The sequence below is a fragment of the Tremella mesenterica genome (genome assembly GCF_000271645.1).
Source record: "Tremella mesenterica DSM 1558 unplaced genomic scaffold TREMEscaffold_10, whole genome shotgun sequence".
Classification (NCBI taxonomy): Eukaryota; Fungi; Basidiomycota; class Tremellomycetes; order Tremellales; family Tremellaceae; genus Tremella; species Tremella mesenterica.
In genome coordinates this window covers 791654-813434 of record NW_006711234.1, presented here as the reverse complement: position 1 = coordinate 813434, position 21781 = coordinate 791654, and the positions used below count along the sequence as shown (strand labels likewise).

Genomic DNA, 21781 nt, shown 5'->3' with positions numbered 1-21781 from the left:
ATTCTATCATGTAACTTACCTAGAGTACCAACGTGGTCGAGGCGACACCGAACGTTTGCGGGGCTCCGCTGGAATTGAACTTCGATGGCGACGACGACCAAAGTGGTGATGATCTCTTATAACCCACTAACTTTATCGCCATGTTTGCATCCCTCCGGCTTCATACTCAACAACTACGACAAGACTATAGAGGTGTGCCCCTCTCGCTCTGGCGGACTTACGGTTGACTTTGAACAGACCTCGCTCCTCCCGATGTTGTCGTATACCCTCATCCACCCGGTCCAGTAGAAGCGGCCAGAATGATACAAAGGTCACATCCGGCACTGATCAAGAGTGAGAATCTTCTCTCCAAGCATTGATCAGCTTATGAGTTACATACTGATAACTAGACTTCTCTCCGCTCACTTCTCAAGGTATCGAAAGGGACTGGACAGATTCCGATACTTACAGTTCAACCTGTTCTGGAGAGGTGACGATTGCCATTACCGATGATGGGTCAGAGTCTTGTCATACCGTATCATGTGAGACTGACCATGTAGGTTAGCTGACTCGGTTCGAGTGGATGAAGATGGTCTGGGGATGTTTGTCAAGCCATTGGAGGAGAAGATGCCTATGTCTACCTTTTTGACTCGCCTCGGTGAGCCGGCCGGCACCTTCAAGCATCAAACGAAACCTTTCCCCCTTTCGTCGCTATCATTACTTTCAGAAGAAACACCGAACGGAGAACGGATGTGACGAGCCGAATATATACTGACAGCAAGTCAACGAGACATCTACCCAAGAGCCAGTGTTATATCTCCAATCACAAGATGGCAACCTCTTTCGCCCCTCTCCCAATACCGATAGCGATCAGCTATCTCCCTTTCGACCGTACTTCCTTCCCGATATTACTTGGATGGAGGAAGCCATTGGGACAGGGGCTGAAGCGGTCAATCTCTGGATAGGCAACAGTCGTGCCAGGACAAGTTTACATCATGACCCGTACGAGAATATATATCATGTTCTAAGTGGAGAGAAAACTTTTCTTCTTGCAGCCCCCATCGAGGGACTCTGGTTAGATCGTGAGTTTTTTCTGGTACCCGCTCACTCAAAACCTTGCCATGATGCCCCGGTCGAGTGCCACTTTGAAATTATCTGTGAGACAATTGTGGTGGAGGAATGGCAACCGGAGCTCATGATCAGAACAGTTCTATCCCCCTGCGACGCTTCACCGTACGTCAAATGGAATAGTACCCTTTCTCGACCCCGAACCATCTCATGATGTCCCTTGGGTGGCCTCTTCTCGGTTGCCACAGGGAGTCAAAACGATGGAAGTGACTGTACATGAAGGTGAAACCCTGTATCTGCCGAACAGATGGTGGCATGCCGTCTCACAGACCGAGGGCAGACTTGGCATCACGGTGGCCGTCAACTAGTAAGTGAGGAAACGACAAAGGATAGTAATTCATTGACTTTGCAGTTGGTACCCTGCCGAAATACGACCAGAACGATATGCTTTCGAGAGACTAGCAAGGAGAGTGGCCAGATTAGGAGGTATGCGAGGGGTGATCCCACCTCCGGAAGATGAAGAGGAGAACAGGTATACGAATGAAAGTGAGAGTGAGGAATGGGATAGCGAAGTCTTCTCAGAAGATGAATGGTCGCCCGGTGGGTATAGATGACAACATGAAAGGCCATACATGGAGATGTTGAAGATGTACAGATGCGGGCTGGATCGATCTGCAGTGGTATGTTAATCATGATCTATGTCCGTTGATCCATCGGTGAAGCGGCGAATCCTTCCTCCGGTGGGGTTAGGGGTCGAGGTAGATCCATCTTGCCATTCTGACGTCGACTTCCACCAAAAGGATGTCTCCAATTGAAGCGTCTCTTCTCTCCCATTTCGATCTCCAGAGGTGGTTCACTCGTGGCTATGTGGTGTTTTTGTAGGTCTTTGCGCATGTCAAGGATGACTTGTCGTCGAACCGATGCCATTTTCCGATATATGAACCATAGACAACCCAGAGAGATGATGGCAGTAGCGAGGAAGACGAGATCTGATACGACGTGGGAGTTTGTACCGGAATTTCTAGCAAGAACGACTGCGAACGTCAGAAGGACCATCACCCATGAATGCAGGCGAAGTACTCACCTCCAACTGTGTGATGCAAGAAAGGAGGGCAACGTCAGCTGATATCTCTACCCGGCGGATGGAGCAACTGACTGTACACGGTGATTAGCTGACTGTCAGCTTCATGCGTAGGAATAGCAAAAGTTGAGGCATACCTGTTTGGGTAGACCTCCGATAAGGGCGATGAAGAACTTCCAGAATGGCAAACCGCAAACCGCAAAGACAACCGTGGTGAAATGCCTTGTTGAGTGAGCTGTTGTAAGGATCTCGTACGGTTCTAAACTTACGTAGGTATCACACTTAATCGTACCAGCCAAGCCATGATGATCCCTCCTTCTTCTATCGCCCGAGCGAGACAAGCGTAGTTGAGATTGGTTCGAGCCAGTCGATCTGCTCGTCCCCGACACCAGTATTTGAACACGCTACAAGTCAGCAAAGTCACTATAGAAACCGAATTACCGCTCACGCGTAGTTTGCAACTTCTCCAAGTATCGTACCGACCGTGACCTAACGTGTAAGCAGAGACGTGGGAGACAAGAGATCGATGTACAATGGCGAAACCTCTACCAAGACCCCATACGACTCCAACCAAGACCATAAGAATTTCTGGGCGTTAGAGTTGCCAGTGAAAGAGAGGAAGAAGCTCACCATTTCCGAAAAGAGGAGGGAAGGATAATACGAACATGAGTGCGACGGGTATGAGCCAGCCATCTTTAACAGTCCGTATGCGTTGGGTGAACGGTGTGAGCCAGTCTACTATCTGGGAGGATTAGCTTTGTCGCCTTTACGCTTATTTTCACGTTGAGTTACACATGAAAGTAGGTGGAGCAAGGGCAGAGGACAAGCAGGACGAACTCACTGAACGATGGAAAAAAGCCAAGAGAGCAACGAGAACAATGATGACCACCAATCCAACGTACCACCATAACCATTCTCTTCTTAACCAAAATCGCCAATGCTTAGCTTTCTCCCAAGTAATGATTCCCTTCTCGTATGCCTCCCTCTCATCTTCCGTGAGTTCATCGTCTGTCTCTTCCATAAGTGAGTGTCGACGCGCGGGTGCGTCGGGAAAGGATGGCTGATTGACGTGAGGCTTTTGGAGAGGTTCTGGGTGCATTCTAGCTTGAGCATCTTGACGAAAGAAGGGAGACATGGTTTTAGATATGTTGCGGGGGGTTATAAGTGAAAGGAAAAGAAGTGGGGGGTATATATGTATGAGTAATTTAGCTTGGAAGGAAAGGCCGGAGGCAATGAAATGGCGGCATGCGGAGAAGAATAGCCACGCCGAAATGACGTAGTAGCGTGTTTCGGATCCGATCACGTGGGAGGTGGGAGATCTCGCCACTTCTCTTTCTACCAAAACTCCGAGGATAATGCCGAAGCTCTTCCAAGAAACTGTCTCTGTTCTGATTCTTTCAGCATAGCTCAGCCTCTACTAGCCAACATGGGTGCGTTGTCTTTCCTCATTCTCTGTTCTTCGAGCTCAAGACTGCGTACATGTCTTGAAGGAACACGCAAAGAGCCAAGAAATGAAAGCTGACTTTGTACAGAGAACGACAAAGGTGTCCTCGTCGACCTTTACGTGAGTGGATCGTTGTGAACTTTCATGTGGATGTGACTGACTGGTAGATCCCCCGTCACTGCTCTGCCACCAGTACGTCTTTATTCGTACCCTGATTTTGCATCACTCAGATCTCACCGATGGCCTGATGTCTCATGTGGACGGTGTCGGGACAAACGGAAGATACGAGATGAACAAAGCTGACAACTCTTCAGACCGACTAGTCACCGCCAAGGACCACGCCGCCATCCAGATCAGCGTCGCTGATGTCAACGCCGAGGGAAAAGCTGTCAAGGGATCCGGGACCACCATTGTCATTTGTGGGAGGATCAGGGCGCAAGGAGACAGCGATGACTCTATCAACCGTATTGCGACCAAGGACGGATGTGAGTTACTTCTTCAGATAATCTCCTTTCGCTCAATTGCCACAATTGATACTTGGTCAGAAGCGCCGCAGTGCGAGCGCTCTTTCTCAAAACACTTGGTACCAGGTACCCAACCTAGGGAACAAAGGATACGAGCTGATGAAACAGTGCTGAAAAACGTATGGAGCTACTCTCGCTAGACGTTGATGGTATGAGCATGTATGATCGTTCGCATTGCTTACACGGGGGAGCGACCCGTTCCTTCCACTTGCTCTGTCGCGAGGCTCGGATACCTGCGGTCGGCGGTGGGGAGAGTCCAGCAGTCTCGATGGGATGTACCAGTACGAGTACTCGTAGGTTCAAGCAAACCCAGGGGTACAAAGCTATTCTTCGATAGTCCGAAACATGAGACATTCTGCTAGCCTCTACGCTGCATGCGCATGCTGCATGCTGCACTAGCTAGTACGAGCTTGACCTTTGAGGTGGTTGCTTGTGGTGCAATGTACCTTGAAGAGTGAGCTGGGGAGAATAGTCACCATCGGCCATCGGACATCACCTAGTACGAGTAACTTAGCGCAACCTAGCCATCGTAATCCGCCCCAATCGTTCCACCTTTACAACCCATCTATACATTCACAGACTTGTGACCACTGAGAGTACTCACCCTCCTGTCGTCAAGAATGGCTTGATTCTTGTTCATGCCGTGCTATAAGGGTCGCATGCGTCGCATGTTATCGCCATCTTGAATGGTGGTTGGGTCTCACCATCGATTCCGTGACCACTTGGTACTTGTCGTACCGACAGCTCGACTTTCTATCCTCCATGTTTATTTCTGATGTGTTCCCACTCGACCTCTTTTCCTTCAGAACATTCGGCTCGGAGCCGTAATCGTCTTCGATGACTTCGCTACCGATCCGATCCCCACTTCCCGTTCCAACGCCTGGCGCCAAGGTTCATCCGGTGGGACATATCCCAAGGTGACATCCCTTCCACTAACACTAGGAATGAACTTACTCACGGTCCTGTTCCTTATTTCTGATCAAATGTTAAGAAACTTTTGCCGAATTGATCAACCCTCTAACGTAGGTCCGAGTAAACATGCATGTACAAGTAAGGAAACATGTTTAATTTCAGTGCGACCATAACTTACTGCTGTCAACATCCCGTTTCGACTTCAACTTCAACTTTTCTATCCTGTCAATCAATTCGTATCGACCAACCCGTCTTTGATCATTCGACATGCTTTCTCCACTCAGTACACTCAGTTACGCCTTATTGGTATTTGAATTGGTATCCGCTACTCAAATCCCTCCCGAGACCAAGAGAGATTTGACCAACGGCGAACGACTAGCTCGTGGTTTTCCTGTTAAAAATCCCGATAGGAGGTTCAATGCCACTCAAACGCATGGTGAGTGCTTCCTTCATCTCTCCCATGGCCCCTCCTGTATTCCTACTAGACGCTCTGGACCAGAGTGATATACATTACCGACGAATTTGGAGTGGGTTGAACTGATAAGACAGCTGCGAAATCGAAACGTTCCGGTTCGCCAGGAGTAGCTTATATTCGTGCAAGTCCTGTCGCTCCTTCCAAAGCTAAACGTGCTTCCACACCCTTCGATTCCGTTTCTTACGTCTGCAAGCCTGGTTCCTTCTACTCATTGGTGAGTGAGATTCACTCAGATGGCATATATAACGATGGATGCTGAGTGATTTAAGTGTAATGATCCTAGTCAAGCTCGTCAATTCACCTACTCGGGAACGGGAACAGGTATGATGCTCGTGGACAATGCTTACAGTTCTTATCACGTCTGTAGTATGGTGAGTGAATAAACACCTAGAAACATCATTCATCATCTATCGAGCATCGTTTGTGGGAGTTTCTCCCGTGCCGTGCCGTTCGGGAGAAGGTTTCTAATGATTGTCAAGTGCATGATTAGCGCTAAAACACGTCAGATTTGGGACACCGACACCACTCCATACAATATGGAAGATGGTCAAGGCCAAGCTCACACGTGAGTCGATAGGGACTTGACTAAGTATCAACGAGGGAGCAATAAGGCTAACGTGTATGTTAGCTCCACATGCTTCGGCTTAACATCGACCTCCTCTCAAACGTACGCAGCGGCACATGGCTCATTCGACCAGCTACCCATCTTCAATGTCCCATCATCTGGTCTGGGAGAGATGACCTTTACGTTTTACAACGCCGACGGTACACAAACCGATGATGGACGTTGGTTCGTTTTCTCGACACCGTACAGTAGTAATTATCTCGGCGGGGCTATAGATCCGGCCGACCTAGGCGCGTCTTCGACGGCGGAGCTAACTTTGACTTTGGTCAGTTCGGCGACTTGAGTTGTCCCGTTGATGATGATCTGGGGTACGGTACTTAGGCAAGAAGGAGCCATTTGTAGATATATTATACACAAAGGACAATTGCGCAATTTGGGAAACTTGGGGGAATTCGACTTCGTTTTTAGAATTAATTTTTATCTTCATCTTACAACTTTATGTCGTGGTGATTGTCCTGTCTTGAAATGATGGTCAAAAAGAGTATGTTGCTTATGTAACATGGGGAATCAGCTCGATATTGCTCAATGTAATAAGGACGCATGATTGACATCTCCATGTATCTCTTCGCCCTTCCTTCCCTACCTAGACCACGATGAACAATAACCATCATCTCGAGCATTCTCGTTCTGATAAGTCGCAACCTCTCATCCAACTCACTCTCGTCCAGTTTCCACACCACACCTGTATTCTTCACCTCATCTCCTCCTCCGTCTCCTGCATTCCTCTTCTTTCCAAGTTGTTCTCTCCCTTCTTGGTTCGCGCGCCCCTGTCCCTTTAGTGTCTCCGTTTTGTGAGACGCATCCCCTTCCCCTTTTCTCACTACGAGCCGTCTTTTGGTTCGTCGTTTCAGACTTCTCAAGGCTCCTTCTACCAAACTCAACTCTGATTCCGCCGCTATCCATCCTTGCGGACGTAAATTCAAATGCGCATGAGCGAGATCGAGTCGCAGGTCCAGTACCTCCAACCGTTTTTTGTGATTCTCCAATTCGTTATCATGTTGGTCGGAAGTCGTGGGAGTGATCGATTCGTGGAGTACGTCGATCGAGGAAGAAGAGGATAATGTATCTTTGGTAGATGAGGAGAGTCTGGATGAGTTGGGTTGGGAGGAATGAGAAGGAATGGTGGGATTGGAGAGGGGATTCGTGAGGATGTACAATTTTGTTGATAAGAGACGGATTCTTTCTTCTGCCGTTGGGGGAGGAAGGGCGGAGAGAGCTGCGTCTATCACTTTTATGGATAACAAGGGAGAGGAGGCTATAGGAGGGGGCATAGTGTGACGGATAATACGTGTTTATTTGTAGTGACACTTTAATGTATGACAGGCAGAGTAATGTTGAGAAGTTGAGAAGTCCAGTCCGAGTGATTTGAAGGGCATTTTTGGTGGTGAAAATTTACTCGACGCGACTGCTTTTTGTCTTTTCCTCCTACTCTATGACACCGAGTCATCTTGATTCTATGCAAAGGTGCGGCACATCACCAGGTAGAAGAGACAGATACATTAAATACTTCACCCGTACTACGAATTGTATAACCTCAATGTCCAGAGATTCAAAGAGCCATCTATGAGATCCTCCCCGTCATCCCATCTCCTCATAGTCTCTTCAAACCCCTCTTGGCCTGTTTCGCAGCGGGTTTCGCCGATGCACTCTTGACACCTGAGACAGAAGGAGGTTTGAACATGTCTGGATCAGGGATTTGTCCAGTCTGTCCTACCACAGGACTGGTTTCTTGTTTCGCATTCACTCCTAATGGAATAGGCTTGAGACCAGACGACACGGTGGGAGAGGTCGCCGAGTTGGCTTGAGGGAGGAAAGAAGGGATCGGAAGGGGAGATGGGAGGGTGGAAGAGGAAGCAAGGTTGGCACTGTTCGTTTTGCTACGAAACTCGGTAGGTGGGAGCTGATTGTTAGTCAATCCGAAGAATCATTGGGCGGGGAAGAAGTGAAATCACCTTTGGTGTGGCATGAATGGAAGTCATGAGCTTGGCATACTGTCAGTTAGTCAAGTGCTCCTTCATTCGAGCTGCAGTGAAACAGAGGCGGCAGAAAAGAGAACGGACCTTGCAGTACCCATCATAATCCGCCAGTAACTGTTTGCCCGCTTCTTCATCCAGGGCACTCTCGGGGTTGGGATAGATCAACAGACATTTGATTGTCTTTTTGTCAGCGAAATTCTGGGCAATCGTTATCAGTCGAAGTGGTCTGCCTCATGTCTGATGAGGCTCATTATGTATGACAAAGACAATGATAAGAGGAAGAAAGATTGGTAATGATGCTCACCACAAGTACATGCCCAACACCATAATCCTTTCTCCATCCTTTCTTCAAAGTATCCACACAGATTTCCCCGGCCTTTGACATGTTGGGATGAAAAATCTTCGTTAACATTGTGCCTACTATCAGCGTTGTCCTATACCAGGACTTCTCCCCCTGTCATCACATGTCAGGATTGGGATAGAGTCACTCACATTTAGGTGGTTGGTTAGGATACTCTGGACCAAAGTTGAATCGAATGCGGAAGAAACCTCCTTCATATGGTGTCCCCGCTTGGCATGAGCGTCTACACACTCCACCATCAGCTTGCAGAGAGAGATCACATACCCGGACCTTGTACCCATCCTTCCATAGCAGTGAGATCGTCCTCATCCACGATAACCCTCACGCCTTCTGGGGGTTCAGACCGGAGCGTGACCACCTCGCGTGATAACAAACGGAGGGCTTGAGGAGTGAGGGACTACGCGTCAGACTGATGATCGTCAGCAAGAGAGACTCACCATATTGTGGGATGTATAAAAGCAGAGGGCAGGAGAGTGAAAGTCAGTAGGACAAGATATGATATGTGAGGCAATTGCAGTCAGGAAGGGAGTTGAGTGATTTTATGATTTGTTAGAAGAAAGCAAGAGAAGGCGCGAAAGGAACAACAAACTTCCGACGGAAATGGAAATTCACACAAAGCCACGTGGTGCCCCACTTTCGCCTTCCCCCTCCCCCACTCGCCTCTCCCATCTCTTGACTATCTTGACGTTCATTCAAAGCTCTCCATGCCCGTCAAAAGACAGCACCAAGGTTCAACGTCCACAACGAGAAAGAAGACAAAAGTAGTGAAATCCGTCTGGAACTCCACCGATGATTGGGCAACACTCGTAGCTGATTCTTCCCTCTCCACATCTTCCATCTCCACTCGCCGTCCCCGACCGAGAGGTCTGCAGACCCTGGTGATATGTTGTCAAGAGGCCGCTATCAGATCATTCAAAATTCTATGGGAAGCTAGAGGATCTTCATCAACAGGAACGGATGGTCGTGGTATGGGTAGAGAATGGAGGGAGAAATGGCAATATGTTCCTGATCATTTAAAATATCGTGTTAGGGATGGGGTTTTTAGTCGTTGGGGACATTTGTTAACCATTGCTATGATACATGATGTGAGTCTCTCATTATACTTTAATAGACAATCATGAAGTTGTGGCTTGCTGATGTGTGAAAGGTGTTCCTCGTCCCTCCGGAAATTTACCTCCCAGTGGCTGAATTAACTGCTATAGCAGAGACGAAACATCTAAAACCACTCTTTCCTTCCGAGGAGACAAGAAACTGGTATACTTCTTTGGTTTTGACCCATGCTGCTAAATCAAGTGATGTATCCGTTGCCGGACTTATTCATCATCTTCCCGAATTACAAACCATCAACCTCAAGGGATGCAGTTTGGTAGAGACCAAAACGGTGGAAACAATCTTGAAACGTTCCGTCAAACTGAGGAAGATCAATCTGAAAGGGACTAAAGTGGGAGAACGACATGTGAAAGCTTTGTTGGAAACTTTCGGGGATCAAATGGAAACGTTCAAAGTTGATAAAGTTATATTCAATGTAAGTTTACACCTTCATTCTCTCCTCTCTTACTTTACTGGTACTCCCCTGAGCATGACGTTCGAACTAATGTCAGAATCCAAACGAAACTTTTCCTTCTTCTTATCCTTCCATAACACATCTTTGTCTTCCCAGCGCTATCCTCCATGGTCCACACACATCCACAGCACGTTTTTTAGGTCGAACAAATTATCCAAAACCTCGTCCTATCCACCCAGAATCTCACTTCACATTTCCCCGTCTTCCTATCCTGTTTCCTAATATCACTCATCTCTACCTTTCAGGTCTTCTAATCCCTCCTAATATCGAAATAATCTTTCCTCCTAATCGTCTGCAAAAATTAGTTTTGGGACCTAACGGACCCCCTGTCCCAATCCCGGTGCTCGTCTCCCTGCTCAAAAACCAAGAACAATCTTTGCGGTCGATTCATCTTGGAAATCTAGCTTGGGTAATTCGGAAAGATGAAGAGGACCAATTAATAGGTGTCTTGGACAAATGTAGAAAAATGGAAGATTTTGAGATGGAGACGGAACATGATGTAGGTCTTGAATTACTCAGTGTCATATTGGCAATTGGCTTCTTCGGTTCGTGGAGGGGCTCCTTGAAGGTGAGTCAAGTCATATATCTCCACTTTCTATCGGTTCCGTAGTATTGAGACAATTCCTTGACAAGATACAACCGTAGAATCTCGAAAACTTGTCGATACACATGGGGCAAATCGAAAAGAATAATAGCCAATACTGATTTACTCAGCGACTAGCAATCAGATGTCCCACAACTATACACCTCAACTATTTCCTCCAAGATAGAAGATGGTGGTCTCTTCCCGAATGCTCTCCTCCTCCGATCATCGACTTCACCCAGTCCCCAGTACTGGAAATACTAGAACTTCCGGATCTCAAACTACGAGGAGTAGATGAACCGGAGAAGATGTTATGTGATGCTCTGAGGAAATGTACGAAATTGAGAAGTTTAGATTTATCAGGGAGTAGCTTAAGTCGTCAGTTTTCTTTCGCTTTTCCACCGTCTTTCCGCCCCAATATTCGTATCGTGTCTTCATCATACCAATGACAAATCTCTATATTGGCAAAGTTGACTCGGTTGTGAAAATGCTTTGGAAATGATTATGACTTTGATGGTTAAAGAGGAATGAGGGAGAGGGCAGTGAGATCAAAGCTGATATGAGTAGAAGAAAATATCTTTGACATCCTTGATCATTGTCCTTTGATCTCCAGAATAGATTTAACTTCATGTAGAGGGGTAGACGTACGTGATAGACGAAGAATCTTTGAGGTTTGTCATTTCCCTCTCTTGGTCTTTTCACCCAGACTGATATATGACAGGCATGGGAAGAATCACGTTCTCAACTCTGAAGCGTACCAAAATCATATTTGCTCATACTGTATCTCTCGAACAAACGACCAAAGTTGTATTTCCGTATTGTCCCCCGTAGATCGCAGACAAAACGTTAGCATTTCAAGTATACATAGATAACTTCTGGATGATCTGAAAAGATGTACTGTAACAACATGTATCAATACATCAAGCTGTCATCCTTTCCCCTCTTTCGCTCAGATGTCTGATCCAATCCGCCACTTCACTCTCTCCTGGTACAAGACTCCATCTCTCTTCTCCTTCCTCTTCTTCGACTGTCTCTTCCTCTTCCTGTTGATCATGTTGCCCAGCTCCCTGGTCTTTGTCCACCATGTTCTCTCGATATCTCCCTAACTCATTGTCGTTTTCCTCATCCAACATTTGTGACTCCCCACCATTCAACGGCCCTTGTACACTGACATCTGAGTGCGTAGACCCCCCATCCAACCAATCAACCGACCACATCCTCAACCTCTCTTCATCCCCTACCCAACCCATACCCCTCACATACATCCTCTGACCTCCCATATCAGCTACATACGCCAATGCCACGACCAAAGTCCTTCTCAACGGCCTCACATCCAAGTATCTCATCCAAGCTAATGCGAGCGGTATCTCCTCAGCTCGTCCCCAATAACCCAGAAGTAGAATATAAGAATGCCAACATCTAGAGTTCGGAATCATATAAGTATACCGTGCGTTCTTCAATGGCATTCTCAACTCTCCCCTCCCCATACCAACCATTTCCTTCTCTCTACTCTCTGTTTGACCACCCAATTGATCTGGTTTTACGTCGTATGATGGTCTGGAGCTTGAGGCTGATGGAGTATTGCTGAAGAAAGAAGCTACTGTCTCTAAAGTCCCTTGAGAATCGAGAGGGTTTCGGATTTGTCGTAAATGTGGCCAATTACCAAGTACTACTTCCCTAAACATCTCTCTTCCTCTCTCCCATGGTGATAAATTTCCGTATTCCCCACTCCATGTATATCCAGGAGGATCAAGTAAGATAGAAGTATCACCACGTGAGAAACCTGAAAACTCGTAAGCTTCCCATTCCCCTCTATCTTCAAAAGATAGATCTCGGTCGGCTAGTTTCAATCGCCAACTGGAAGATAACAGTCTCAAACGATCTCGAAATTCGTCCTTCTGTTCAAAAGAGCCTGATGAGTCCGATGAGTTCAGGTGAGAATGACGTTGACGGTCATCATGATGATCATCGTGGTGTTGACGGGGGAAACGACAAACGTCAAGAATGAGTGATAAAGAGTAATGATCTGGCCATATACCCCAACGAGGATAGGCAGCGTGAAAAAGTCTCAATGCCGTTGAAGGTGATCCAGCTGAAACACATAATCGAAGTAGTACATTAAGATTTTGACTATCCAAAACAATTTGTATATCTGAATTCGAAGTTGAGGAAATTCTTCTTGGTCGAACTGCGTACATGTCGGTCAAACGTATAGCAATGTCAAGATTTCCTTCGATTTGATTTGAAGCTTGAGTGGCTACCGCCAAGATGGCTCGATCAATGGGAGGTTTGTTCTTACTTTTCGTGTGATATATGCCCGAAAACACTTCTTCTTCTTCTTCACCCTTCAAAGTCAATTGAATGTGTTCTGGCGATTGCTGATTTTGTTCCACCAATTCGTGGAAGACTTCCATGGCTTGCTCCGGCTCCCCGCGCTTGATGAGCCCCCACATTATAGAAGCGATCCCATGATTGGTCTTCGCCTCTTCAGGCATGACATCTAAGACATTGTTGACTTTTTCTTGTCCGATCCGTCCATCTCGACTGAGACGGTGCAGAAGGGTAGACCATGCGTAGGGAATGTGAGACTTCAGATTCTTCATTGATCCCTCGAGAAGATCGTTGGTCCCATCATATCCCATACTGGATCCCACCGTCGAATGTGAGATTGGCGAGTCTTCAGAGATCGACGTAGATGTGTCTTCATCCTCATTTGGACCATTGATTGAAGTAGATGGCAGAAGAAGAGATCCAATAGCACTCGTGAAATCCTTCGTTTTAGCCTTACGAACCAAAATGGTATCATCTATCAACCTTTGTCCCTCCGGCAGATTTCCATTATTTCCCTCTTGAACAAACTCGTTGTCTAAATCTCCACTTCTAATCTTCTTCAGAAATGTCTTGGCCAGTCGAAACTTTCCTTCATTGGCAGCAGATTCAAAACATCTCCAATACCAACCCTCCTTCATCTCCACCCCTCTTTCTTCACAATGTCTAATCATCACATCCCTCACGCTTCCTGACAGGAATCTCGGACTGAATAACCTTTTCAACATTTTCTCTCCCATCTTTGATTTCTTCTGTGAAGTTCCAGGTAGACAATCCAACATAATCAAATAATGTTCAGTGACTCTGACCACCTGCTTGACGATATAAGGAGGTAAAGAACCTTTTGTATCCTCCTCAATTCGTAATTCCGATAGATGTGAAAACCTCCCCATAGCTCGTAAGACATCATCATAAATTCCATCAAGCTCCTCGGCATTCAACTCCGATTGACTTTGATGTATCCGGGTGAAGAAGATGTCTATAGCGATAGGAAGTAATGCTTGAGCGTTACATTTGGCTATTTGTCGTATGAGCAGAAAGACTAAAGGAAGACTTCGAATAAGAGTATGACGTTGTAAGACAGGAGGGAGAAGAGGTATAATTTGGATCAAAGTTCGAACATCGGGAGTTCTTTCGAGGATATGATACAACACCTTTCGAGGGAGAGGAGAATCTCCGAGGATATCAAATGGGACAGAAGCGAATAGTTCGGACATTGAACATTGGGTAGTACGACGGAGAAAGTTGAAATGTGAGAATATCCCAGTCGAGGGTTTTGTTTGGTGATGTCTTCGAGCTGTGGTCGAGAGGTCCTTCATACTGAGTGAATTCAGAGGCAGTTGAGAGGATGTAGTTTCTGGAAGGTTCTGAGGGTCTTGGTAAGAAGTAGAGAGGACGAGGGATGAAGGGTGGGTATATGTTCGACATGTTGGATGGGTAGGGGGAAATGGAGGGCATGAAGGACGATAAGTCAGACCTTGCGCTTTGAGCCTGAGAGTGAGTAGAGCTTAGTGACAGGTAGCTTGACTCACAGGGTCACTCGCAAGGTCTTGTTCATCATCGCTGTGGCATCTTGTCGTATCGGGAATGTTCAAAAGAGAGACGGAAAGTGAACACGGAATTCGTGTAAGTTATTTGTTGAATATTTCGGCGGAGATCGCCGTCAATGACATGGACACCTCAGATGATGACGAGGACGACAAGAATCATAGCGACCGTACAATCGCAACTGTCAGCAGGACTAGCAGCTGGCAACATGGCAACATGCAACACGAACGGATAGCTGAATTTTATGAACAAGGACCATGTCTGCACATAAAGGCTTTCACATTTCTCGAATCCTCGATACCATAACATCGCTTAACAACTTGTATCCTACGAAATAATGTTACTTCCCTCGTCAATCTCCTCGTTTCCTACTACACTCCCATCATGAGACTGAATGCCATTCCGTTTGCTCGAGTTCGGACTTCAACTCTTGACTGATGAGGCCGTTAACTCCCTCTTCTGACTGCCATCTTACGGTTGCTGTTCCCTGTCTATCATCACCTCTCTTGACATTTGAACGCTGCAAATTCTTAAGGGAATTCTTCAAGTCTAACAATTCGTCATGTTGTCTAAGTGCACCACGCTTGGGATCTTGCATTCTTGTTAGAATGGATGTTATGTGTCGGTCCAGGAGCGTCATGAGCTCAGGTTGAAGTGATTCATGATGGGAGGTGAACTTGATACTATGAGAATGTTAGTGGGTTCTCATGTGACAACGAATCAATTACATTGCTTGTCCTGCTTCTAATTAACAGGCAGAAGAGAAGGATGAAGAACAAGTGACCAACAATTAGAATGAAATGAAGTGGTTGAACTCACTCATCACCTTCTCCTGTGAACCACATTTTACTTGGTTCGTCAATCTTATCAAGAAGTTTCTTTTCTTCTTCCGACAATTCAATTGATAGATAACATGGGTTGGTGAGGTAAGTGAGAGTCCTCATACTTTTCATGGTTTGTTCCAGCTTTCGAAATCGATTGAGGTCCGCCAAGGAAAACAAACTGACAGAAGCTGGATTGGTCATTGTCTGAGGGTCAAACCGGGACATGGTACAAGATGGATGTTGTAAGTGTTGTAGGTGTTTTGATGGGATATAGTTGATGATGAGAAGGGGGAATTGACATCTATTTGAGACAATATCAGTATTGATTTGAAAGATGTCATCCTTTCATGAGTGAATGTGATGTGATAAGACAGCATAATTACCCCAACCTTTCACATACGTTTTCGTCCTGGAAGACCACGTGAAGTGTTTCAGTTTCAGAGTGGTTTGCATAACACTTTGACACTCCGTCTCAAGAGAGATGTACTGTACTCGACAGTGTCAATGACGTCAAATTGCCAATCTTTTTCGTCCTGTATCAAGTAGATAAGCAGATTACAAGGTCACACGTTACGTCTTTGTAAATTCCTTCGTATCTTCCTCTTGTCCAAACCCACAGCCTCGACCTCAGAAGTATCCAAAAACGGTATCTCTTCCCTCCCCTTCATCCTCGGTAATCTCCCAGTCTTACGATGATCCATCAGACCCCAAGTGGGAAGTTCGATCGCCCCGTTCCTCACCATCCCCTTGGCTCGTTTCAACACGTCCGGTGAAAGAGGAGTGACCATTTGTAATTTCAGAACCCCTTTAGGACGTTGTTCTACTGCACGTATCAGGGCCAGACCAAGACAATCACTTTTTTCTGGCGGTGAACGTCCCTGTACATATACACTCTCCTCTCCATTCTCTCCCCTCGCATCATCGATCTGATCGGGAATATCGATAAGAGCGACGATTGAACCGTTCAACGCTAATGACAGATCTTCGGGAAGAATTCCGTCTGATCCTTCTCCAATCAGATAAACGGAGAATAGTGGACCAAAAATAGAAAGACAGACCTCGTATGGTGGAATGGTTAACAGAGGGTCGGAGAAGTCCCATGTCGAGTCTTTGAAATTATGGTGAAAATACGCTAGGAGGGAGATGGTCCGCAAATCTGCACTGGTGAATTTATTTGAGACGGATGTGACTGAAGCTGGCTCCAGATTTAACCGGGCCACTTTGTTCTTACCTTTTGCTACGGGTTGATCAGGGATGGGAAGGTTTGTTGTATGCCACTCAGGACTAGCTGTCCATCCAGGTGGTTGGGATCCTGCAGGTTTGGATATATCGATGATATGACTAGGACCGGATAGTGTTTCCACGGTATATAGTAGCTCGGCTCCGAGACCTTTTATCCAGCCTTGTGTGTTGATGATAAGTGGAACCGGATGGGTGATGTCATGGTTTCGAACTTGAGACTGATAAACTTCTAACATGCGTCCGATAGCTGCGATGTACTCCTCAGGACAGGTCAGAGGCGTGTAAGTGCCTAGGTACTCGGCACGGTAAGGTTGACGGGGATGAGAAAAGGGAGGTCCTGAGCATCAACTTTATTCACTTCCACATGGTACACATTATCACTTGGCAAGAAGAGCACAGGAAACACTCACCGAAAATCGGAGCATCAATCATCCACAGACCGATGGTTCCTCCCGGACAAAATTCGGATTGACCAAGATCACATTCGAGCCAAGCGACTTTAGAGTGATATTGAAGTAGCCGATTCAATGACATCCGAGCAAAAGTCGATTTACCAACCCCTTTCGGACCCTTTACTAAGACAATCGGTATGTTCTCTTTCTTCGCGCCTGCTCCAACCTGTGATCCAATGGTATTCAAAGCCTCTGTCCAAGACAAAGGGCAGAGCAAAGGATTTGTTACTTGAGGTGGTGCTTCATTAGCCTTCTCATAAGTCATATCCGTCGACAAAGATGAGAGACTCACAGGATATCCACCACCCATACTATATTCTGACCACTCGGGAAGCCAAATACGAGCGATGGAAGGGATGATCTGGCCGCGTAGACCTAGTAGCCCTTTGTCATGTTCGTACATCAAGAATATGGTCATCTCCGGACGTATTCGCAGAAAACAGAATCCTAAGAAATTTCTTTCCGCGGCTCCTAATGCTGATACCGGTGGGTTGTCTAGGGAAGCGGGTCGAAGTGTCGGAATAGCGTGAGTAGTGGGTGCGAAGATTGGGTAAGAGGTATGTTGAGGTGAAGGCAGTAGAGTGGTTCCGTAAATTTCTAAACCTCCTTGCAATACGATGACATTGTATGCTCCGGCACAGATGAGAGTCTGATAGTTTGAGCATGAAAGAGTGAATGAAAGGATTCAACTCACCTCGCCTGGAGATAGACAAACCAAAGCGGCTTCTGGAATGTGTCCAAGTCCGATGGAGGCAAGTTCCCTGCCAATGACGACTGACCAATTCACATTCCTGTCTGCGATAAATGTCCCAATATCAAGTGTGGAGTCTTCCCCCACTGTCTCGTGATCTCTCGGTGATGCCGACGGAGACACGTCCGATGCATCGTCTGAAGACATGGGTTCATCCACCTCGTCCAATTCAGCTGGGGCGCTCGGGGAGAATCTTCTACCTCGTCGAGGTAGTGTGGGCTGCACCGTAGATGATAGAGCTGGGGGATGAGAGACTGCATCATCGGAGACGCCTGATGGGGAAGTCGACGTTTGACGCTGCAGTCGGGCTCGTTTGGGGGCAGGTTCAGAGGAGATGGGGGTGGGGTTGGAACTTGTTGTCGTCCGAGATTTGGAGTGTGATGGTGACCTGGATGAATCTTGCACTGCACCGTTGGATGAAGACTGGGATTGGTGAGCTGCCGCAGCCCTCCTCGCTGCGAGTGCCGACATGATTGATTGATTGTCTTACGCTTAGCTTTGGTGCTGTGAGGGAGAGGAGTCGAGAGAGAGAGTTGACAATTTTGAGGGTGAGGGTATAAGGTGAATGTGGGGCTCCGGGGTAAATGAGGAGGAGGCCCAAGCGACGAGCACGGAATCAAACGTCACGACATTTCACGAGTAGTCATTCCTCCCTTCAACTTCGACATACCTCCCATACAGCCACTACAGCCCTATAGCTACCTCTGGTCATTCGGAAACAGCCAAAGAATCAGCTACGATGGGTGCTCAGAGAATACGGCAAACTCCAGGGCTCTTCATGGAGGTGCATGATTCGTCACAGGGGCCCATGTACGTTTTGTCTTCTTGGCCACCTACTTCCTCTCTACACCCTCCCCTCCTGGCCTGGTCTGTAATAGCTCGTCACTTGTGGCTGACGGTCAGTCTTCCAAAGAAGGGTCAACGAAATGTTCTCATCACTTCTGCTCTCCCTTGTGCGTCTTCCATCTTTGTAACGTGGCAACGCTGAGCTGTATAGACGTCAACAACGTCCCTCATCTAGGCAACATCATTGGGTGAGCTCTCTCCTCAGTGAACAGATCGTTTCGTATCCGAGCTCATCTATAGCTCTACTTTATCCGCGGATGTCTTTGCGCGGTACTGCAGGACACTCAACGTCCCCACGTTATATGTGAGCCTACTTCCTTTGTGCAATCGGCGTAGTTAAGATCCAGATTTGTGGTACAGATGAGTACGGGACCGCCACCGAGACCAAGGTCGGTCTCCTGCCCTTTCTTCCCCTGTGTTGAGCTCATGATTATAGGCCTTGGAAGAAGGAGTCACTCCGATGGAGTTGTGCACCAAATTTTACCAGCTCCATACCGAGATCTACAAGTGATCCTCCTTTGTATATGAAGAATTCTAGGCTGATTACATAGGTGGTTCGAATTATCCTTTGACAAATGGGGAAGAACATCAACCCCAGAACATGCAGAGTAAGCTTCTATCCAATATTCGAGTCAAAAGTAACTGGTAGAATCACCCAAAGCGTCTACAAGCACATCCATGACAACGGCCTTTTTCGACTGGAAACTGCCGACCAAACTTATTGCGAGGATGACAAGCTTTTCTTAGCCGACCGTTTCGTAGAGGGTACATGTCCACAATGTGGATATGATGTGAGTTGAGATGCTCACCTACCAACCTGAGCTGACTATTAGGACGCACGAGGAGATCAATGTGACAAATGCTCCCTCACCTTCTCCTCGCCGACTTCTCTTATCAACCCCAGGTGTAAACGCAATAAATCACACACACTTTCCGTCCGTCCGTCTACCCATGCTTGCCTCCGACTGGATCTTATACAGCCTAAACTGGAAGAGTGGATGCAAAAGGCTCGGGTGAAGGGCAAATGGGGCACTAACGCTGTGATCACAGAGAAGGGAGAAATCATTGAACCTCGTATGCTCGGCGAGGGGTTGAGACCCAGCGCAGTGACGAGAGATCTGAAATGGGGTGTGGAGGTGCCTAAGCTGGGCATCAAGGAGGAGGATGAAGCTATGGAAGGAAAGGTCATATGTGAGTGTGACGAAGCTGGTTGCTTGCAAGTTCAGCTTACGATCAGACGTCTGGGTAAGTTTTCGCATTGGAGTAGCAATCACGCCATATTGAAACCTCAGTTTGACGCTCCTATCGGTTATCCATCAATAACTGCCACTTATACCGACAAGTGGCAGGAGTGGTGGATGAACCCAGATGACGTAGAGCTGTATCAATTCATGGGCAAAGACAGTAAGCAGGCACTACTAGTACTTGAACGCAGCTCAACTGTTAGATGTCTACTTTCACACGGTTCTTTTCCCTGCTATGCTTCTCGCAGACGGAAGGAATTGGACAATGCTTCATAACATCTCCAGCACTCGTGAGTGTCTTTTCGACGAAGCTATGTGGTAGCTCACGCTTCAGAGTACCTGAATTACGAAGACACAAAGTTCAGCAAAAGTCGAAATGTCGGGTACGTTCGTGTCTTCCCAGTCAAAGCGTCACTGACGAGGCGCAGAGTTTTCGGCAATAACGCAAAGGAGACGGGGCAGCCACCATCAGTCTGGAGATACTATCTCCTGTCACAACGGCCCGAGACTTCAGACTCTGCGTTCCTATGGTCTAGCTTTATAGCTGCCAACAACAACGAACTCTTGGCGAATCTAGGTAATTTTGTCAACCGGGTTAGTTCTCTTTCTCTGCCAGCTATGTGGTGACGCTAAGCCGCAGGTGATCAAATTCATCAACGCGAAATATGAATCAGTGGTCCCCGGTCCCAAAGAGTATGAAGAAGGGGAGGTCACTGCTGATCCTTCTCCGACGACACCTGCAGAGAAGATCGATGCCGCTTTCATCACGGAGATCAACTCGCGGCTGGCAGAGTACCGAGAGTTGATGGATTCGACTAAGTTACGAAGCGGTCTGGCGACTGTCATGTCAATATCTTCCGCTGGCAATGCGTACCTACAGGAATCCGGATTGGACAATTCGCTCCTCGCCAGCGAGCCGGAACGATGTGCTCAAGTCTTGCTCAACGCTGTCAACCTCATCTACTTGTTATCCGTCCTCGTCCACCCTTTCATGCCCACCACGTCCAGCTCGATACTCGGTCAGCTTAACGCTCCCGCTCGTTCTCTCCCAAAAACATTCTCCATTGACATTCTACCCGGTCATGCGTTGAACAAGGCCGAGCACCTCTTTAAGAAAATTGACAATCCTACGGAACAGCAACAGGAGTGGCAGCGACAGTTCGGGGGAGACGCCGTGTTGGGCAGCAAAGTCGATCCGGCAGGCCCTGGCGGTAATGCGGAGGGGGGCAAGGTGCCTCAAGTGAATGAGGTGATCAAAATTAGCAAGAAGGAGCAGCAAGGGGTGAAGCAGAGGGAGATGAGCAAGTTAAAGAAATTGGCTGCTGCCGAGGCGGAGAAACACAAGACTCCTGAAGAGAAAGAATTGGAGGAGAAGGTAGAGGCTCAAGGCAAGCTGGTGGCCGCTTTGAAGACTGGCAAGGCTGAAGGTGACGTTGAAAAGGAAATGGCTAAAGCCAAGGATCTCAAGGGGGAGTTGATGGAGTTGAGAAAGAAGTTGAAAGAGACTAGTTTGGAGTCATAGTTGCGTAGCAGGGGTATCTGGTAGGAAACGTGTCGGGATGGGATTTGTGAGTTTCAGCCATCTGCAGTTCAGTAGATAGATGAATTATCGACATGATCAATGTATATACATCATAATGTTTAAGACACGTGTCAAGACTGAAAGGTGCGAGAGGAGAGGCAAGGAACGGGGGAGGATAAAGGGGTTTGATATCTGTGGGTATGAGATAGAAAGAGAGCTTTTGGAGGGAGATGATTTTTCTTTCCCCCTGATTCTCTCCTTTGTCAATGTATTGGTGCACATCATCATGTTGAACAAGTTGAGGGTGTGACATCCTTTGTGAGAACACCCTCGCTGACTCTGCGACTATCAAGTATTTGAATCGACTAGCGAACAGAGGAAGGGTAAAAGGACACAGGAGCGTATCTGTCCCCTCACTCTCTCTCTTTCACT

General features: G+C 47.2%; 9 protein-coding genes across 9 annotated transcripts; 5 read left to right on the top strand and 4 right to left on the bottom strand.

Annotated features, from left to right (window-relative positions):
* Nucleotides 1-140: 140 nt before the first annotated feature.
* On the top strand, nucleotides 141-2277 carry TREMEDRAFT_69678 (uncharacterized protein; the record flags this gene model as incomplete). The annotated part of the gene is made up of 8 exons (XM_007006575.1): nucleotides 141-192; nucleotides 238-333; nucleotides 390-495; nucleotides 540-637; nucleotides 762-1061; nucleotides 1183-1414; nucleotides 1460-1593; nucleotides 2231-2277. 8 exons carry the CDS (start codon nucleotides 141-143, stop codon nucleotides 2275-2277), a joined length of 1065 nt encoding a protein of 354 aa, XP_007006637.1.
* Nucleotides 2278-3554: 1277 nt separating this feature from the next.
* Nucleotides 3555-4457, top strand: TREMEDRAFT_74484 (uncharacterized protein; the record flags this gene model as incomplete). The annotated part of the gene is made up of 5 exons (XM_007006574.1): nucleotides 3555-3558; nucleotides 3661-3692; nucleotides 3740-3764; nucleotides 3887-4057; nucleotides 4205-4457. The coding sequence occupies 5 exons, from the start codon at nucleotides 3555-3557 to the stop codon at nucleotides 4234-4236; spliced, it is 264 nt and encodes an 87-aa protein (XP_007006636.1). The 3' UTR covers nucleotides 4237-4457.
* Nucleotides 4458-5275: 818 nt separating this feature from the next.
* Nucleotides 5276-6391, top strand: TREMEDRAFT_64286 (uncharacterized protein; the record flags this gene model as incomplete). Its single annotated transcript, XM_007006501.1, has 5 exons — nucleotides 5276-5444; nucleotides 5558-5697; nucleotides 5753-5854; nucleotides 5990-6048; nucleotides 6112-6391. The coding sequence occupies 5 exons, from the start codon at nucleotides 5276-5278 to the stop codon at nucleotides 6389-6391; spliced, it is 750 nt and encodes a 249-aa protein (XP_007006563.1).
* Nucleotides 6392-6715: 324 nt separating this feature from the next.
* TREMEDRAFT_64285 (uncharacterized protein) lies at nucleotides 6716-7379 on the bottom strand (the record flags this gene model as incomplete). The annotated part of the gene is made up of 2 exons (XM_007006500.1): nucleotides 6716-6735; nucleotides 6767-7379. The coding sequence occupies 2 exons, from the start codon at nucleotides 7377-7379 to the stop codon at nucleotides 6716-6718; spliced, it is 633 nt and encodes a 210-aa protein (XP_007006562.1).
* A 320-nt stretch (nucleotides 7380-7699) lies between these two features.
* Nucleotides 7700-8842, bottom strand: TREMEDRAFT_33323 (uncharacterized protein; the record flags this gene model as incomplete). Its single annotated transcript, XM_007006299.1, has 6 exons — nucleotides 7700-8008; nucleotides 8061-8099; nucleotides 8169-8264; nucleotides 8389-8501; nucleotides 8577-8654; nucleotides 8710-8842. Coding segments are annotated over 6 exons (768 nt in total), but the record flags the coding sequence as incomplete, so codon positions are not given.
* A 307-nt stretch (nucleotides 8843-9149) lies between these two features.
* On the top strand, nucleotides 9150-11343 carry TREMEDRAFT_64283 (uncharacterized protein; the record flags this gene model as incomplete). The annotated part of the gene is made up of 6 exons (XM_007006499.1): nucleotides 9150-9530; nucleotides 9593-9970; nucleotides 10047-10577; nucleotides 10724-10970; nucleotides 11160-11263; nucleotides 11314-11343. 6 exons carry the CDS (start codon nucleotides 9150-9152, stop codon nucleotides 11341-11343), a joined length of 1671 nt encoding a protein of 556 aa, XP_007006561.1.
* A 169-nt stretch (nucleotides 11344-11512) lies between these two features.
* On the bottom strand, nucleotides 11513-14481 carry TREMEDRAFT_64282 (uncharacterized protein; the record flags this gene model as incomplete). Its single annotated transcript, XM_007006498.1, has 2 exons — nucleotides 11513-14411; nucleotides 14453-14481. The coding sequence occupies 2 exons, from the start codon at nucleotides 14479-14481 to the stop codon at nucleotides 11513-11515; spliced, it is 2928 nt and encodes a 975-aa protein (XP_007006560.1).
* A 1243-nt stretch (nucleotides 14482-15724) lies between these two features.
* On the bottom strand, nucleotides 15725-17050 carry TREMEDRAFT_72158 (uncharacterized protein). The gene is made up of 2 exons (XM_007006573.1): nucleotides 16945-17050; nucleotides 15725-16871 (listed from the first exon to the last, which is right to left on the bottom strand). The coding sequence occupies exons 1-2, from the start codon at nucleotides 16964-16966 to the stop codon at nucleotides 15856-15858; spliced, it is 1038 nt and encodes a 345-aa protein (XP_007006635.1). The 5' UTR covers nucleotides 16967-17050; the 3' UTR covers nucleotides 15725-15855.
* A 1426-nt stretch (nucleotides 17051-18476) lies between these two features.
* On the top strand, nucleotides 18477-21349 carry TREMEDRAFT_33454 (uncharacterized protein; the record flags this gene model as incomplete). Its single annotated transcript, XM_007006318.1, has 15 exons — nucleotides 18477-18547; nucleotides 18641-18690; nucleotides 18735-18771; nucleotides 18824-18887; nucleotides 18931-18972; nucleotides 19020-19090; nucleotides 19135-19191; nucleotides 19233-19374; nucleotides 19417-19774; nucleotides 19821-19828; nucleotides 19876-19987; nucleotides 20031-20117; nucleotides 20162-20210; nucleotides 20256-20421; nucleotides 20468-21349. The coding sequence occupies 15 exons, from the start codon at nucleotides 18477-18479 to the stop codon at nucleotides 21347-21349; spliced, it is 2196 nt and encodes a 731-aa protein (XP_007006380.1).
* Between the last annotated feature and the right edge of the window lie 432 nt (nucleotides 21350-21781).